Source organism: Zalophus californianus, chromosome 15 (genome assembly GCF_009762305.2).
Source record: "Zalophus californianus isolate mZalCal1 chromosome 15, mZalCal1.pri.v2, whole genome shotgun sequence".
NCBI lineage: Eukaryota > Metazoa > Chordata > Mammalia > Carnivora > Otariidae > Zalophus > Zalophus californianus.
This window is the reverse complement of record NC_045609.1, coordinates 36,877,996-36,896,035: the sequence shown is the minus strand read 5'-3', so window position 1 is coordinate 36,896,035 and position 18,040 is coordinate 36,877,996. Positions and strand designations below refer to the sequence as shown.

General features: G+C 39.8%; 1 protein-coding gene across 3 annotated transcripts in view; it reads right to left on the bottom strand.

Annotated features, from left to right (window-relative positions):
* The window catches only part of LRMDA (leucine rich melanocyte differentiation associated), a 1,116,706-nt gene that overhangs the window by 24,440 nt on the left and 1,074,226 nt on the right, over positions 1–18,040 (bottom strand). Inside the window, exon 7 of one of the 3 annotated variants that reach the window (XM_027597161.1) lies at positions 701–2,059. The exons of the other annotated variants lie outside the window; for them this stretch is intronic. Within the exon in view, the coding sequence (XP_027452962.1) occupies positions 2,043–2,059 (17 nt within the window). The 3' untranslated portion in view covers positions 701–2,042. Of the gene's footprint in view, positions 1–700; positions 2,060–18,040 lie in introns of those variants that run through there. 3 annotated transcript variants of the gene reach the window in all.

The following is an 18,040-nucleotide window of genomic DNA, read 5'->3' as shown; positions in this document are numbered from 1 at the left end:
AACAATTAATTTCTGTTAATAAATGTTCCTACCCTCAGAAAATCTGAAATGACTTTTCCCCAAACATCCCATGGCATTTCACGTGTAGGACTCCATTCTGCCACATAAAATTCTTCTCATCTTTCAAGACCAAGTTCAAATGGCATTTCTTCTTGGAAGCCTCCACTGATTTCCCTTAGGCAGAATTAGTGGCTCCTTGTTTGTTCTCCCTGTGCACCATTCATTACACAACCATTACACACACCCCACTGTATCATAGCCAATCAGGTCATTATTATTCCCACTTAAATGTAATTTACTTGAACTCAGGGACACTGCCTTATTCATCTTTGAATCTATGGATTCTCTACCATGGGTCTTGGAATTTAAAATGTAGTTAAAATGTTTGCTAAATGAATGAATGCATGCATGAATGCATTGAGCAAGTGAGCCAGACTTTCTCTGTTTACCAAACAGAAGGCCTAGGACATCATGAGCAGAATTTGTAATTAAGCCGTAAATAACACAACGATTATCTGATAGACACAATTATTAAAAGTAGAGGCTTAATGGGGGTGCAATTTGTCTTTTATAAAAAAGCTGAGGCACTAAAGAAGAAATGAAAAACCCAAAGAACCATATGTCTTTTAAAGAAATCGAATTTATAGTTTAATATCAACCTATGAAGATAACTCCAAGTGCAAATGGCTTTAGTGGCAAATTCAACCAAGGATTTATCAAAGAATAATATCAATTCTCCACAAACTTTTCCAAAATATTGACGAGGTGGGAATACTTTCCAATTTATTTTATTGCTTCCAGCATTATACTGATACCAAAACTAGGTAACTATATTACAAGGAAAGAAAACCACAGAACAATATTCCTCGTGTATATGCAAGCAAAAATCTGTAATAAAGTATTAGAGGATTGGATCCAGCAGTACACAGCAAGTATAGGACATCATGACCAAGTAGGGTTTATCCTAGAAATGCAAGGTTGTTTCAATATTTAAAAATAAATTTAATATACCACATCAACAGATTGAGAAAAATATAATCATATCACCTGATGCAGAAAAAATGACAAAATTCAAAATTCTTTCATGATAAGACCTTTCAAAAACATAGGAATAAAAGGGAAGTTCCTCAATCTGATAAAGGTCACCTACAGAAACCACAGCTAACATCATACTGAAAATGGTAAGACTGAGTGCTTTCCCTCCATTAGGAACAAGATGGGATATCCACTCTCACTTCTGCAATTCAATTCACATGTCTCATCTTCCTATCTGGAATGACCTATGCCCATGTATTCTAGGGACCATGTGGCATGATATCTACCAATCACTCTTGGACGTTAAAGGCAGTTACAGTCCCTGACAGCTACAGCATAGAGGCTGGGCAGATTCTCAAGGGCAGGAAGGGCTTGGGACATGTTGAGCAGCACTACAATGAGTGATTCTAATGGGGTGAGGATTTTCTTTCTAACATTAACAGGAAAAGACATAACAAAATTTCTGCCCCTGAACATAATAAGTCCTTAGGCCATCTAACCATTAACATAATAAACGTTCTCTGTTTTGAGTTTTCTTTTGGTAGAATTGTCTTCTGCATCAGGCATGTCCCTGGAGATGGAGGCAGATTGTCCCCCAGAAACATGGCACATCCATAGCCCTTCACAGCATCAGATACTCATTCATTCTGTGTGCAAGACACTCTACCGGGTGCTTTAAATTCATCATTCATTTAATCCCTATTATTAACAGATAGGTTATATTACCCCCAGTCCACAGATGAAGCAAATAAGATTTAGAAAGATTAAAAAAATGCATTCAAAAAGATAAAATTATTATAGGAAAAAGCTATGGTTGGCTTTCAGTTCTTCTGATTCAGTGCTTCTTCCATTATCACAAAGATCATTTTCAGGAATGATGAGCCAAAGAAGAATGCAAATGAGCAGTGTTTCTGTGACTCCAGGCTTTATCAAAAAGTTTTGTGTTTCATCTCATGACAAAATTTTCAAAATTAATTTTCCGTTATACATGCAAAGCTTCCTCCTTGTTAATGCAAATTTTCATCTGAAAGACATTTTATGGAGCAACACATTAGCAGATTTCTTGCCCTCCTTCTCTTTTTTCCTCCTCATCCTCCACTATCATCATCATAGCTGAGTTTATTGAGCTTCTGGGTGTAGGCACTCTGATGGACATTCCATGTGATTGTCTGATCACTTGATCCTCTAAACAACCCAGTGAGATAACTAGTATTACTCTTGCCCTTTCTTTCTTCTACAAATTGCCTATAAAATGGATATAAGCAAAATTCAAGTCTATGAGTCCTTGGCGTCATGTTTGTGTTCTCCCTGGAGCCCACTAAGTTAGTTTACAATGCAGTTCATGAAAATCCATGCCCATAGTGCTCATTCTCTCTCTCTCTCTCCCCCAGCATCCCTCAGTGCTTAAATCTATCACAGTATATGATTTGACTTGATGATTCTGATCCACTACAAGAAAGAACAGTCCTAAAAAGAACAAAATTCAGTTGCTCTGACATTTTTCCTGTATTCAAGTTGGAAATGAGTCTCTTGGGAGCTTTAAATGGCCCAGTCTTTGTCTTCTATTTTGGGGAGCCTGTCTATTGATACATATAGGCCTCCTCCATGCACCTCTCCTATTAGTGGGCCAAGAGAAGAGCTCAAAGGAAGGCAGGTGGTAGATGCTTCTGATCTTCCTGGAAACTCTATTTACCTCTCTTTGCCAGTCAGCCCTTATGCTTGGCTTCAAAGACCTTCTTTTTCAAAACTAATGAAAATCCAACCAACAAAGTCAACTCTATTGGACCAAGTCTTCTCATCTCTTCTCATCCCCAAACTACTATACCAGGGGTAGTCTCAGAAATGAGTGCCCTGTTTTCCATGTGAGGTGACAAAGCCTCCCAAACGCTTGGCATGCTACTAAAAATATCTGTTTAAATGGGATGTAGTCTCCCTGCCAGAGAAAATCAAGGAAGGGCAAAACAGAATTAGGTTTCTGAGGCTTCCTTGGTGCCATTAATGTGCTAGACTTTGTTAAAATCAACCTGCTATTGAGTGGCAGAATTGGAATCAAAATCGGGAAGCAAGGTTGAATGCCAGTATCCGTATTCCCCTTTTATCTTACACACAGACACCCTAAGCTATTGAGCATGGCAATATGCTCATTGATGGTGGCCATAAAATAAAAGGGGATGTTATGAAGGGCTCCTGGGACAACTTGTTAAAATATAATCTCTTTGCTTGAGGGAATATCATTATAACCTTGGCTTTTCTTTCTTCCTGCTAGTTGAAACATGGAAATAAGGGCTGGTGCTACAGCAACAATATTGTGACCCTAAATCAAACTTGAAGATGGAAGCTGGTCTTTTGGAAATTAGAACAAAAATAAAAGAATCTTGGGCTCCCACTGTGTCACACCTGCCATAGACTGCCTATATCTGGGGTTCACATTATATGAAAGTATCTTGTTAAAGTCATTGCTATTTGGGATGTTTGTTAGTTGCAGCTGAACACAACTCCTAACTTAGGCAAACCCTTTTCTGTACTATCACTACTTTTCCTTCTAGAACTATTTGCATAAACACTATATTATTGTTTGAGGTTAGTTTTTAAGGTATTTCGTATATCTACATCCTCATTGTAAAAAAAATAAAGTGCGAAGAAAAATAATCATGCATAATTCCACTGCCCAGGGCTAAATGCAGTTGACATTTTGATGTTTTGCCTTCCAGTCATTTTTCTATCCCTATATCATAAGCATGGATGAGCTCATATATATCTTCTTCATTTGCTTTATTGCAGAAATATTTGCCTGCCATATTAAAAATTATTTTAAATATCTTTTAAATTCTACATAATATCGCAAATTCTATGAATTTGCCATAATTTATTTTGCATTCCTACCTAGTTGAATATTGACTATTTTCTGCATTTTGATGTCATAAACGTTACTACAGGGAACATGTGAATGTATAAAGATACTTTGTTTATGCATTTCAGATTCTTTTTTTTTTTTAAGATTTTATTTATTTATTTGAGAGAGAGACAATGAGAGATAGCATGAGAGAGAGGAGGGTCAGAGGGAGAAGAAGACTCCCTGCCGAGCAGGGAGCCCGATGCGGGACTCGATCCCGAGACTCCAGGATCATGACCTGAGCCGAAGGCAGTCGTTTAACCAACTGAGCCACCCAGGCGCCCGCATTTCAGATTCTTTCCTTTGGACAGATTCCTAACTGTATCATCATTAGGTCAAAGGATCTAAATATTTTCTAGCCTCAATGCACATGGCCAAAATGCTTTTCTGAAACATATCAGTATACATCCAGTCCACTCAGTAGTACCAAATATGGTTATGTGATCATCCTAGCTACCCTAATAGTGGAGAAATTATGTTCTAGGATTGTTTTACTTTTTGAGCACTTGATTATTACTGAGGGTGAACACTCTTCATGCCCACCACCACTTGTGTTTCCTACAGTGTTTTATGCATCTTTGTATCTCCAACATCTACCATACATCCTGGATCACAGGATAAACTCAATATGGCTTCACCAGAAAGATGTGGTTATTTTTAATAACCTTGTACCTGAGATGGCCTTAGAAAAATTGCTTTTGGAATTATTACCAATTAGATTATATACCATGGAGTTTTAGTGTTTGAATACTGATGATCTCAGGGAGGACTATAATAGTTACATCTAACACCGAACTTTTTCTATTTATTACACACTGTTCTAAAACTTTAAGTACATTATTTCATTAAACCTTCATAATAACCCTGTGAGGTACTTAGTATTAACCTCCCCATTTTAGCATTTAGAAGCTGAGACAGAGAGATGTTAAATCAATGGAACAAGGATTTCAACCTATGCAGTGTAATTCTAGAATGAATTTTTATTCAGATTCTCCAATGTGCACGGAAACTTTTGGGGATATCAAGAGGGGAAAATAAACATGGTCCTGGGTCTTCCAAAGTTCAATCTGTTTGTGTAGACAAAATGAAACAGGGTAAATGTGGATAATAATGGTGATGGGAATAACCAATATTTACTGAGGGCCAGACACTCTTCTAAGCAGTAACTCCTTTCAAAATATGCATGCTATAGGCACTACTATTATTTTCATTTTACAGATAAGGAAACTGAAGCAGAGAGAGTATGTAATTCGTCTGAGCTTACACAAGTAGTAACTGATGGAGCCAGGATTGGAATCTAGAAAGACTTCAGAGCCTACCTTCTTAACCACTTTGTACAGAACTTTCCATTGTTGCACACAAAAGGCTTGAAAATGGCACATGTCAGTGCATGATTAACGATCAAAGAGGTAGACCTAATGTGTCCAGTGAATTCAGAAGACAACATGTTCGGAAGATATCATAAGCTGCAACAATTAGGAGTAATCCTACCATCCTTCCCTATGAAATCAAAATGGCAGCTAAAGAAACATGGCAGTAGAGAAAAGGCCCAGAATGGAATCAGACAAATGTGGTTTTCAAATTCCAGCTCCATCCCTTCCTAGTGAAATGGGAATAAATACTCTTCTGTAATAAGGTCCTTATAAAGATGGTATAAATTGCTGTATATGTGGCATCTAGCAAAATTTCAAGCCTTTCGGTAAGAACACAAAAAATGAGATTTCTCTTATATAGTAGGTACTGTGCATTGGCTCCCTCTTATCCTATCTTCTCGTACTGTAAGAGCATGAACACTAAAATATTTGATTTTCCAGCCTCCCAGTGACATGGTCTGGGAAATGAGCAATAGGCAGATGTCTTTAGAAAACTGTCCATCCACAAATAAAAAGTGAATGCCTTGCAAGGAAAAGACCTTCCTTCTTCATCCTGCCCGGAGAGCTGAAATGATGCCAAGAGGAATAGCAGTCATTCTGAGAACATGAAGATGAAATCCTCATGCTAAAGACAGTGGAATAGAAAGAAAGAGCCTGGGTGCTTACTGATCTCTCTTTTAACCACTGTACCAGCCCTGGATTGCCTACTTCCATCCTTACTTTTACGTGAGAAAAATAAACACATGTTTAGGTCACTATTTATTGGATTTCTGTCATTTGCAGCTGAACATACGTTTATCTGACACACTTTCCTCAACATTTGCCAGTCACTTGTGTTTCCTCAGACGATGGAACACACGTATCTGAGGGTCACACTGCCCATCACCAAATGACCAACATCTACTTTTTTAGACTTAATGGTTCAACGTTCTTCATAGTTATGCCTCAGGATGTGAGGTTTAGGTGAGAAAGCATGAATCCTTCTGCCCATTAGCAGCCAGTTGGAGAGCTGGCTGGTTGTGGACTAGAATAAAAACTTGGGGTGACTTAGTCACATTTTAATCACCAGTGAGAACACAAGGCCCTACAGAACACGGGAGTATTGTATAAGTGGAAGAGAGACAGGCCAGATTCAAATTCTGGAATTGCTACACTAACAATGACCATGAATAATTACCTTAAATGCTTGAGACCTCAGTTTTTACCTCTGTAAAATGGAGATAACTCTTACCATCTTGGGTTAGGGCTAAGATCATGTATTATCTGTAAAACAATGATCACAGTGTCTAGAAATCATAATAGGTGAACCCCCAAAATGGTTATAATGATGATTGTTAAAGACAATCAGAAATAATAGTCTGAAATTCACTTAACTGCTATTCGTAAGAACCTACTGTGGGCCAGGCCCTGGGATTCTAGGAGCAAAGAAGAAAATTGTTTTCCTGTCTCCCTACTTTCCATCCACCTGCCCCCTACCATAGACCTGATATTAACATGGGGAAAACAGAATGTACAAATAGACAAATCGATCAAGCAATCACCTAAGAGAGTGAGAAGAATGTGGAAAAAAATAAAGAAGGGTCCAGGGACTGCAGGGTGAGTGTGGCATGAGAAGTCACGGGTGGGATGTCTTCACAGTTAGCAGACGGTGACCCTTTGGATTTCAGAACAAAAGGTGTGTCCCCATTTCACTTAAGGGAGGACAAAGGACCAGAGAATCCATCAGTTTGGTTGACTAACCTAAAGGTGATTTCTTCTGAATCTCACGCCCCATTAGAACACTAATTCTTCTGATTTAAAACAAATTTAGTGTATAAGCAGATGCTGTTCTATATTTTTTTGCCAATTTATTTATTTTATTTTTTTAAATTTTTATCGTTATGTTAATCACCATCCATTATATCATTAGTTTCTTTTTTAATAACTTTTTTGTTATGTTAATTACCATACATTACATCATTAGTTTTTGATGTAGTGTTCCATGATTCATTGTTTGTGCATAACACCCAGTGCTCCATGCAGAATGTGCCCTCTTTAATACCCATCACCAGGCTAACCCCCCCCACCCCCCTCCCCTCTAGAATCCTCAGTTTGTTTTTCAGAGTCCATCATCTCTCATGGTTCATCTCCCCCTCCAACTTACTCCCCTTCATTCTTCCCCTCCTGCTATCTTCTTTCTTTTTTTTAACATATATTGCATTATTTGTTTCAGAAGTACAGATCCGTGATTCATCAGTCTTATACAATTCACAGTGCTCACCATAGCACATACCCTCCCCAATGTCTATCACCCAACCACCCCACCCCTCCCACCCCCCACCACTCCAGCAACCCTCAGTTTGTTTCCTGAGATTAAGAATTTCTCATATCAGTGAGGTCATATGATACATGTCTTTCTCTGATTGACTTATTTCACTCAGCATAACACCCCCCAGTTCCATCCACGTCATTGCAAATGGCAAGATCTCATTCCTTTGGATGGCTGCATAATATTCCATTGTGTATATATACCACTCTTCTTTATCCATTCATCTGTCGATGGACATCTTGGCTCTTTCCACAGTTTGGCTATTGTGGACATTGCTGCTATAAACATTGGGGTGCACGTACCCCTTCGGATCCCTACATTTGTATCTTTGCGGTAAATACCCAGTAGTGCAATTGTTGGATCGTATGGTAGCTCTATTTTCAACTGTTTGAGGAACCTCCACACTGTTTTCCACAGGGGTTGCACCAGCTTGCATTCCCACCAACAGTGTAGGAGGGTTCCCCTTTCTCCACATCCCCGCCAACATCTGCCGTTTCCTGACTTGTTAATTTTAGCCATTCTGACGGGTGTGAGGTGGTATCTCATTGAGGTTTTGATTTGGATTTCCCTGATGCCGAGCGATGTTGAGCACTTTTTCATGTGCCTGTTGGCCATTTGGATGTCTTCTTTGGAAAAAGGTCTGTTCATGTCTTCTGCCCATTTCTTGATTGGATTATTTGTTCTTTGGGTGTTGAGTTTGATAAGTTCTTTATAGATTTTGGATACTAGCCCTTTATCTGATATGTCATTTGCAAATATCTTCTCCCATTCTTTTGGTTGTCTTTTGGTTTTGTGGACTGTTTCTTTTGCTGTGCAAAAGCTTTTGATCTTGATGAAATCCCAATAGTTCATTTTTGCCCTGGCTTCCCTTGCCTTTGGCAATGTTTCTAGGAAGAAGTTGCTGTGGCTAAGGTCAAAGAGGTTGCTGCCTGTGTTCTCCTTTAGGATTTTGATAGACTCCTGTCTCACGTTTAGGTTTTCAACCATTTGGAGTCTGTTTTTGTGTGTGGTGTAAGGAAATGGTCCAGTTTCATTCTTCTGCATGTGGCTGTCCAATTTTCCCAACACCATTTGTTGAAGAGACTGTCTTTTTTCCATTGGACATTCTTTCCTGCTTTGTCAAAGATGAGTTGACCATAGAGTTGAGGGTCCATTTCTGGGCTCTCTATTCTGTTCCATTGATCTATGTGTCTGTTTTTGTGCCAGTACCCTACTGTCTTGATGATAACAGCTTTGTAATAGAGCTGGAAGTCCGGAATTGTGATGCCGCCAGCTTTGCTTTTCTTTTTCAATATTCCTCTGGCTATTCGGGGTCTCTTCTGGTTCCATACAAATTTTAGGATTATTTGTTCCATTTCTTTGAAAAAGGTGGATGGTATTTTGATGGGGATTGCATTGAATGTGTAGATTGCTCTAGGTAGCATTGACATCTTCACAATGTTTGTTCTTCCAATCCATGAGCATGGAACGTTTTTCCATTTCTTTGTGTTTTCTTCAATTTCTTTCATGAGTATTTTATAGTTTTCTGAGTACAGATCCTTTGCCTCTTTGTTAGATTTATTCCTAGGTATCTTATGGTTTTGGGTGCAATTGTAAATGGGATCGACTCCTTGATTTGTCTCTCTTCTGTCTTGTTGTTGGTGTATAGGAATGCCACTGATTTCTGTGCATTGATTTTATATCCTGCTACTTGACTGAATTCCTGTATGAGTTCTAGCAGTTTTGGGGTGGAGTTTTTTGGATTTTCCACATACAGTATCATATCATCTGCAAAGGAGAGAGTTTGACTTCCTCTTTGCCGATTTGGATGCCTTTGATTTCTTTTTGTTGTCTGATTGCTGTGGCTAGGACTTCTAATACTATGTTGAATAGCAGTGGTGAGAGTGGACATCCCTGCCGCGTTCCTGACCTTGGGGAAAAGGTCTCAGCTTTTCCCCATTGAGAATGATATTCGCTGTAGGTTTTTCATAGATGGCTTTTATGATATTGAGGTATGTACCCTGTATCCCTATACTCTGAAGAGTTTTGATCAAGAAAGGATGCTGTACTTTGTCAAATGCTTTTTCTGCATCTATTGAGAGGATCATATGATTCTTGTTCTTTCTTTTGTTAATGTATGGTATCACGTTGATTGATTTGCGGATGTTGAACCAGCCTTGCAGCCCAGGGATAAATCCCACTTAGTCATGGTGAATAATCCTTTTAATGTACTGTTGGATCCTATTGGCTAGTATTTGGGTGAGAATTTTTGCATCCATGTTCAACAAGGATATTGGTCTGTAATTCTCCTTTTTGATGGGGTCTTTGTCTGGTTTTGGGATCAAGGTAATGGTGGCCTCATAAAATGAGTTTGGAAGTTTTCCTTCCATTTCTATTTTTTGGAACAGTTTCAGGAGAATAGGTATGAATTCTTCTTGAAATGTCTGATAGAATTCCCCTGGGAAGCCATCTGGCCCTGGGCTTTTGTTTGTTCGGAGATTTTTGATGACTGCTTCCATTTCCTTAGTGGTTATAGGTCTGTTCAGGTTTTCTATTTCATCCTGGTTCAATTTTGGTAGTTGATACATCTCTAGGAATGCACCCACTTCTTCCAGGTTAACTAATTTGCTGGCATAGAGTTGCTCATAATATGTTCTTATAATTGTTTGTATTTCTTTGGTGTTGGTTGTGATCTCTCCTCTTTCATTCATGATTTTGTTGATTTGGGTCATTTCTCTTTTCTTTTGGATAAGTCTGGCCAGGGGTTTATCAATCTTGTGAATTCTTTCAAAGAACCAGCTCCTAGTTTCGTTGATCTGTTCTACTGTTCTTTTAGTTTCTGTTTCATTGATTTCTGCTCTGATCTTTATTATTTCTCTTCTCCTGCTAGGTTTGGGCTTTATTTGCTGTTCTTTCTCCAGCTCCTTTAGGTGTAGAGATAGGTTCTGTCTTTGAGACTTTTCTTGTTTCTTGAGAAAGGCTTGTATTGCTATATAGTTTCCTCTCAGGACTACCTTTGCTGTATCCAAAGATTTTGAACAGTTGTGTTTTCATTTTCATTGGTTTCCATGAATTTTTTTAATTCTTCTTTAATTTCCTGGTTGACCCATTCATTCTTTACTAGGATGCTCTTTAGCCTCCATGTATTTGAGTTCTTTCTGACTTTCCTCTTGTGATTGAGTTCTAGTTTCAAAGCATTTTGGTCTGAAATTATACATGGAATAATCCCAATCTTTTCGTACCAGTTGAGACCTGATTTGTGACCTAGGATGTGATCAATTCTGGAGAATGTTCCATGGGCACTAGAGAAGAATGTGTATTCTCTTGCTTTCGGATGGAATGTTCTGAACATGTCTATAAATTCCATTTGGTCCAGTGTTTCATTTAAAGTCTTTATTTCCTTGTTGATCTTTTGCTTAGATGATCTGTCCATTTCAGTTAGGGGGGTGTTAAAGTCCCCCACTATTATTGTGTTGTTGTAATGTGTTTCTTTGCTTTGGTTATTAATTGCCTTATATAATTGGCTGCTCCCACGTTAGGGGCATAGATATTTACAATTGTTAGATCTTCTTGGTGGATAGACCCTTTAAGTAGGATATAGTGTCCTTCCTCATCTCTTATTACAGTCTTTCTTTTAAAATCGAATTTGTCTGGTATAAGGATTGCCACCCCAGCTTTCTTTTGGTGTCCATTAGCATGGTAAATGGTTTTCCACCCCCTCACTTTCAATCTGGGGGAGTCTTTGGGTCTAAAATGAGTCTCTTGCAGACAGCATATTGATGGGTCTTGTTTTTTAATCCAATCTGATAGCCTGTGTCTTTTGATTGGGGCATTTAGCCCATTTACATTCAGGGTAACTATTGAAAGGTATGAATTTAGTGCCATTGTATTGCCTGTAAGGTGACTGTTACTGTATATTGTCTGTGTTTCTTTCTGATCTATGCTGCTTTTAGGCTCTCTCTTTGCTTAGAGGACCCCTTTCAATATTTCTTAGAGGGCTGGTTTCGTGTTTGCAAATTCCTTTAGTTTTTGTTTGTCCTGGAAGCTTTTTATCTCTCCTTCTATTTTCAATGATAGCCTAGCTGGATATAGTATACTTGGCTGCATATTTTTCTCGTTTAGTGCTCTGAAGATATCATGCCAGTCCTTTCTGGCCTGCCAGGTATCTGTGGATAGGTCTGTTTCCAATCTAATATTTCTACCATTGAAGGTTATATATCTCTTCTCCCAAGCTGCTTTCAGGATTTTCTCTTTGTCTCTGAGACTCATAAGTTTTACTATTAGATGTCGGGGTGTTGACCTATTTTTATTGATTTTGAGAGGGGTTCTCTGTGCCTCCTGGATTTTGATGCCTGTTTCCTTCCCCACATTAGGGAAGTTCTCTGCTATAATTCGCTCCAATATACCTTCTGCCCCTCTCTCTCTTTCTTCTTCCTCTGGGATCCCAATTATTCTAATGTTGTTTCGTCTTATGGTATCGCTTATCTCTCGAATTCTGCCCTCGTGATCCTGTAGTTGTTTCTCTCTCTTTTTCTCAGCCTCTTTATTTTCCATCATTTGGTCTTCTATATCGCTGAATCTCTCTTCTGCCTATTTATCCTAGCAGTTAGTGCCCCCATTTTTGATTGCCCCTCATGAATAGCCTTTTTGATTTCGACTTGGTTAGATTTTAGTTCTTTTATTTCTCCAGAAAGGGTTTCTCTAATAACTTCCACACTTTTTTCAAGCCTAGCTAGTATCTTTAAAGTCATGATTCTGAACTCTAGGTCCGATATCATACTAATGTCAGTATTGAGTAGGTCCCTGGCAGATGGTACTACCTCTTGTTCTTTTTGCTGAGGTGATTTTTGTCATCTTGTCATTTTGTCCAGAGAACAGATGAATGAGAGAACACAATGCTAACAGGTTAACAACGTCCCCAGCAAATATACTCTATACAAATCAGAAAAGACCTGAAACCAGGGGACAAGAAAGGGAAGGAAAGAAGAGGAAAAAAAAAAAAAAGGAAAAAAGAAAAAGATAAAAACAAACAAAAACAGAACAAAACACAAAAAAAACAGAATATGATCAAATATGATCAGGCTAGTGCATAGATCAGTGCCACACACTAGCTTTTGGGCATATTTTGGTCTGTTAGAAGAAAGTGCCTGCTAAAATTTTAAAGGAAGAAAGACATATATGTACAAAATAAGGGTTGATACAATGAAGGGATGGCAGATGACTGTAAAGATGAAAATTATAAAAGATTTTATAAAAGGAATTGATAAGAAGTTGTTTTTTAAAAAGAATGTAGAAGATTTAAAAAGAAAAAGAAAAAAGAAAAAAAAAGGGAGACGATGTGATCAGGCAGGAGAATAGAACAAAGCCATACACTAGTGATTTAGGGTATATTTTGATCTGTTAGAAGAAACTGTATCTCAAAATTTTAAAGAGAGAACATCTTATATATATATATATGCCAAAAATAAGGGTAACTACTATGAAGGGATAAAATATGACTCTAAAAATGAAAAATAAAAAATGTTTTTTTAAAAAAGGAATTGATAAGATGTTGTTTGAAAAAGGGAAAAAGAAAAATTCAAAAAAAAAAACAGTTAAAAAAATTAACTTTGAAAAACTAATGAATTATGGTAAAAAAGTCATGAATTCTATGTGCAGAACTCCCCTACCGCTGGAGTTCTCCCGTTCTCCTTGATTGGTAAACTTGGTCTTGGCTTGCTGGCTGTTTGTGCTGATCTTCTGGGGGAGGGGCCTGTTGCCGTGGTTCCCAAAAGTCTTTGCTGGAGGCGGAATTGCCCCGCCCTTGCCGGTCCGGGCTAAGCAAGCTGCTCCGGTTTGCTCTCAGGAGCTTTTGTTCCCTGCAAGCTCTGGTACAGCTTTGGAGGACCAGGGTGAAAATGGTGGCCTCCCAATCTCCGCCCGGAGGAGCTGAGAACTCGGGGCCCTGCTCCTCAGTGCGCCCCCAGAGAAAAGCAGTCACTCCCGTGTCCCTGGTCTCCGGCCGCACTCCGTGCTTACCCGGCCTGTGACCGAGCATTTCTATCTCTGGCACCCAACCCCATGTGGAGTCTCCAAACCCGGCAGATCCCTGCGGTGCGCTCCCGCGCCGCTCCTCTCTGGGGAGGAAGGGGAGTCTCCCCGGATCTGCCGCTTGTTGGGTCCCTGCTGGAGGAGCAGTGGCCCGACTGGGCCGCGGATCACAGTTTATGGCCACCCCGAGCCAAGAGCCCGCGCCTCGGCTCCGTCTCTGCAGCCGGCTTCCCTGCTCCGACACCCGGGAGCTCTGCCGCACTCAGGCACCCCTGGTCTTTCTGTGACTCCGAGGGTCCTGAGACCACACTGTCCCGGGAGGGTTCCACACCCCGCTTAGCCACTGGAGCGACGTCCCTCAGCGGAGCCGACTTCTAAAAGTTCCGATTTTATGCTCCGCGGCTCTACCACTTGCCAGAAGCGGCCGACGGAGGCCCCCTCTCCCGCCGTCTATCCTCCCGAATATCGCCTCGGATTCACTTCTCCGCACGTCCTACCTTCCAGAAAGTGGTTGCTTTTCTGTTCAGAGAGTTGTTACTATTCTTATCTTCGATCTCCTGTTGAGTTCATAGGTGTTCAGAATGGTTTGATCCCTATTCAGCTGAATTCCTGAGACTAGACAAAATCCAGGTCTCCTACTCCTCCGCCATTTTGCTCCCTACATCATTAGTTTTTAATGTAGTGTTGTTCTGTATTTTCACAGGTCCAAATATCAGATAGCTAATTATCTTACCCTGTGCCCCTTTTCCTCATCCTGCAGCCCCACCTCGATAGGTGTTAAACTGTTTTCCTCAAGACTCTGGCATTTAAAACACTACATCAAAAAAAAAAAAATAAAATAAAATAAAATAAAAATAAATAAATAGGGGGAAAAAACAAAGTGAGGACTTTTCAGAAGGCTCAGACACCGAAGAGAACCTGAGACAACTGGTTGCAAAAGGTATATTAAAAACATGCTCATCCATTGTGTAAAACATTTCTAATTATTTTAATAAAGTGTATGCCATTTTCCAAGACCCCGTGTTCCACAGGGATAGCATACTTTTTCTGTTTTATTTTGAGGGGAAAACAAAAAAAAAAATGCAAAGCTGAACTGTGTCTATATTTTTTTGTTGTTGTTCAGACCAAGCTATTTCTCTCCTTTTATTTCAGCCTGTTTCTGTCCAGCAAGATGGCACCACTCCTGGCAGAGGTCATTCCCTTTTAGCCAATGTGGTCCTACCCGACTCAGCAGTGCTACAAAATATCGACTTGAAAAGTCATTAAGATATAAGTATTCCAAAAGAGAGCACATGGTTATTTAAAGTCGTTGGACACCATTCAGATGGAAAGATCTATGGAACACAAGGGCTGAGAGTCGTCATGACATTTCTCCCCCACTTCTCCCATTAAGAAAAAGGACTAATTATACATCTCCAGCAAATATGACCTGGTAAAGAGTTTTCAAACAAAAGCCAGTACTGAACGGGATATCTGGCAGATCTGGGCACTTGTTTTCCCTAATAACCATTAGAGTTGTTCCTCGTAAACCATTTTACAGCAACATTAGAAATATCAGAGTTTACATTTTCGTTAATGAATTGCTGCAGAATGTTAGCGCCGCATCACGCCTCCCAACGACTCCTTATCCTCGCTTTGTCTCTGTCGTGCTTCCCCACCCCCCCAACTTAACATTTCATTTCCAATGACACATCAGCCGTCTTTCACCAACCTCAAAGGAAAGTTGAATGCGGGGCTCACAAAGTTAAGCTGACATTTGCTCCCTTCCAATAAAAAATATTTAGTCCATTAAACATAAATAGCTGTCATTATGATACATGGACTGAGTGCAAACCTCCCGGTTCCCTCTGATGTTTATTACATCCAAACAACTGCAGTGCCTGCATGTTTTCAACTTTAGTGTATTGATTAAACTTTTAAATGGCTGCCATATAACCCAGGGACAGCGGGAAGATTAATTTGCGTCAATGTTCATCTGTAATTCATTAGCCATTTATTCTTTACAACCACATGGGCTATCAAGAAAATGCAGGCCATTTTTCACTCGGCACAGGCTGAGAACAGATTCTGAAATTTGTGCTGCATACAAATAAGTTCCCTGGGCCTGGCCAGTTAAACTGCTTGGCTTTTCAAAAGTTGAAGTCAGGAAACAGCTCCAGAGAAGAAACATTAAAAACTGGGAACGGGGAAAAACATACATCCTCAGGGCACTCACGGTTTAACTGAGTTTGTCCACTGTCTTCTCATCCATGGATTACGGTTTCTTATTTCAGTCAGATTAAAATAACGGGAATGTGTGTCTGAGCAAAGGCAATAAATAAAAGGGGTCGCTTTTTCCCCATCTCTCCCCCCCCCCATTCTAATAGCTCCTAAAATGCTGTTTCTGGCAGAAAACTCCAGAGAGTGGCAGTGGAGTTGAGAAGTGCATAGCCCGAGGAACTTGGATTTGTACTCAGGGACAGTGGCGTTTGAACCAACCCTTCCCGAAACAGTGGAATCTCAGCCGGCCTTAAGTTGGGAAGGTGCCCAGCTAAATAGCGGCGTGTTTCCTGAGGGAAGAGGTAAGCCATCTGGCTTCTTCGCGTGCCCTCCTGACCCCCTTGGCAGAGCACAAAATGCATATTAAAGGCATAAATGGAACGAGCACCCTGGTGAAAGGCCCTTCGACACACAAGGCACTTGGGAAGACAAGGAAGAAGGAGTCCACGTGCACTCAGGTCCTGGCAGGAGGAGAATAAAGCACACCAGAGAAATTTTTCTTCATAAGGATGAATAATTAAGGTGGAGAGCTGAGCGTCCTGGCCTCACTGTGGCTAATAACTGCAATAGTGAGCAGCAAAAATCAATGGTCAGAAGGACATCTGGGGAAGAGGGCTGGCAGGTACCCATTTGCAGGATGTGTGAAAGCCAACATGCAGATGCCCAAGGCCACAACTCTTTTCTCTGGTCTACGGTGCCCACAAAAATCAAAGGCACCAGGCATGCTGGTAACCTTGGGTAACAAAGTCCATGAAAGGACTTGGGGAGAAGGCTATAAATGACTCATTTATAACATAACTGCTGAGGCTGCTTACAACCAAGGATAAAAGGGAGCCCTCCACAAAAGCCTCCATCTGGAGCCCTTCTCATCCCAGCCCAGGAGTGACCAGCACTAAGAATCCACAGCACACAACTCCTTTTCAGGCCCTTTGGGGAAATGGATGGGGGATTATCATGCATCATAGAGATGCAGCTTGAGGAGTTTTATTTGGCTTGTGGATGTGACATGTAAGTGTCAAAAGGAATGCATTTATTGAAGAAATTGAATTGAAGAAAACTGCACTGGATGAGACCTCAAGGTCATTAGAGACAGCCCCCTGCCATGTATAGGATCTGTCAACTTTATCTATTATTTTCATAGTTATAAGTACACTTGGCTTTGCACCTCAGAGGAGCTCAATAAATATTTGTAGAGTGATTGATTAGTTCAACCTGAGCACACAGATGCATTCATTCAACCATTCAACAAATATTTATTGACCGTCTCTCAGATCCCCCACACTGTTCTAGATCTAGGATAAAGTGGGGAACAAGCATAGATGCAAACTTTTATCAGTAGGGTACATTTATCACAGTTGACATTCATTTGGAGCTAAGGGACATTCTAGAATCCGAGGACATCAGTGTGGGGAGAACCAAGACCATGTTCTTTGTCTGGGCTTTCTATGGGAAAACCCTGAAAATGGTGGTGTTTAAATAGCTTGTGCGTTATGAACTAATTGGATAAAAGCTGGAATAGAGTAAGTCTAAAGTTCTAAAAGAATTCAAAATACATGCTTGCTGAAAATTTCAAATAACACTGATTCCAAGGATAAGTATAATTTCTGTAGATATGGTTAGGGTAAAAGTTTATTTTTGGAGATAGGACTGCAAAAATCTTCTGCTGGCCAAAAGCATCTATCATTATTGAACTTGAATTTGAGGATAGAATGAAATTTTATAAAGGCTTCAAATCAGTTAAGAGCAAATACTGAAGAAAATTATGCTGCTACACTTTTTAAAATATTTTGTGAGGCATAAAGAATAAATACAGTCTCTGCTTTCATGCGAGGACCTTACAATTTCTTTGGGGAAACAAAAATTAACACATTAAAGCTAACTAATACATGATCACAGAGAATTAGGGGCAGAAGCATTTAACATGCTTTTTATTTCTCTCTCTCTCTCTCTCTTAAATAATCAATAGTAAAATACTTATGCCCAGTAAAATCAAAGCTGCTGGGATACCAAAACTCTCACAAATTAAATTGATGGATGAAAGTCATCTGATAATATATATCAGGAGTTTAAAAATGCACTTACCTTTCCTCCCCCCAATTCCAATTCTTGATATCTATTCTAAGGACATAATTCCCTGTGGAGAGGAAAACTACACAACAAAGA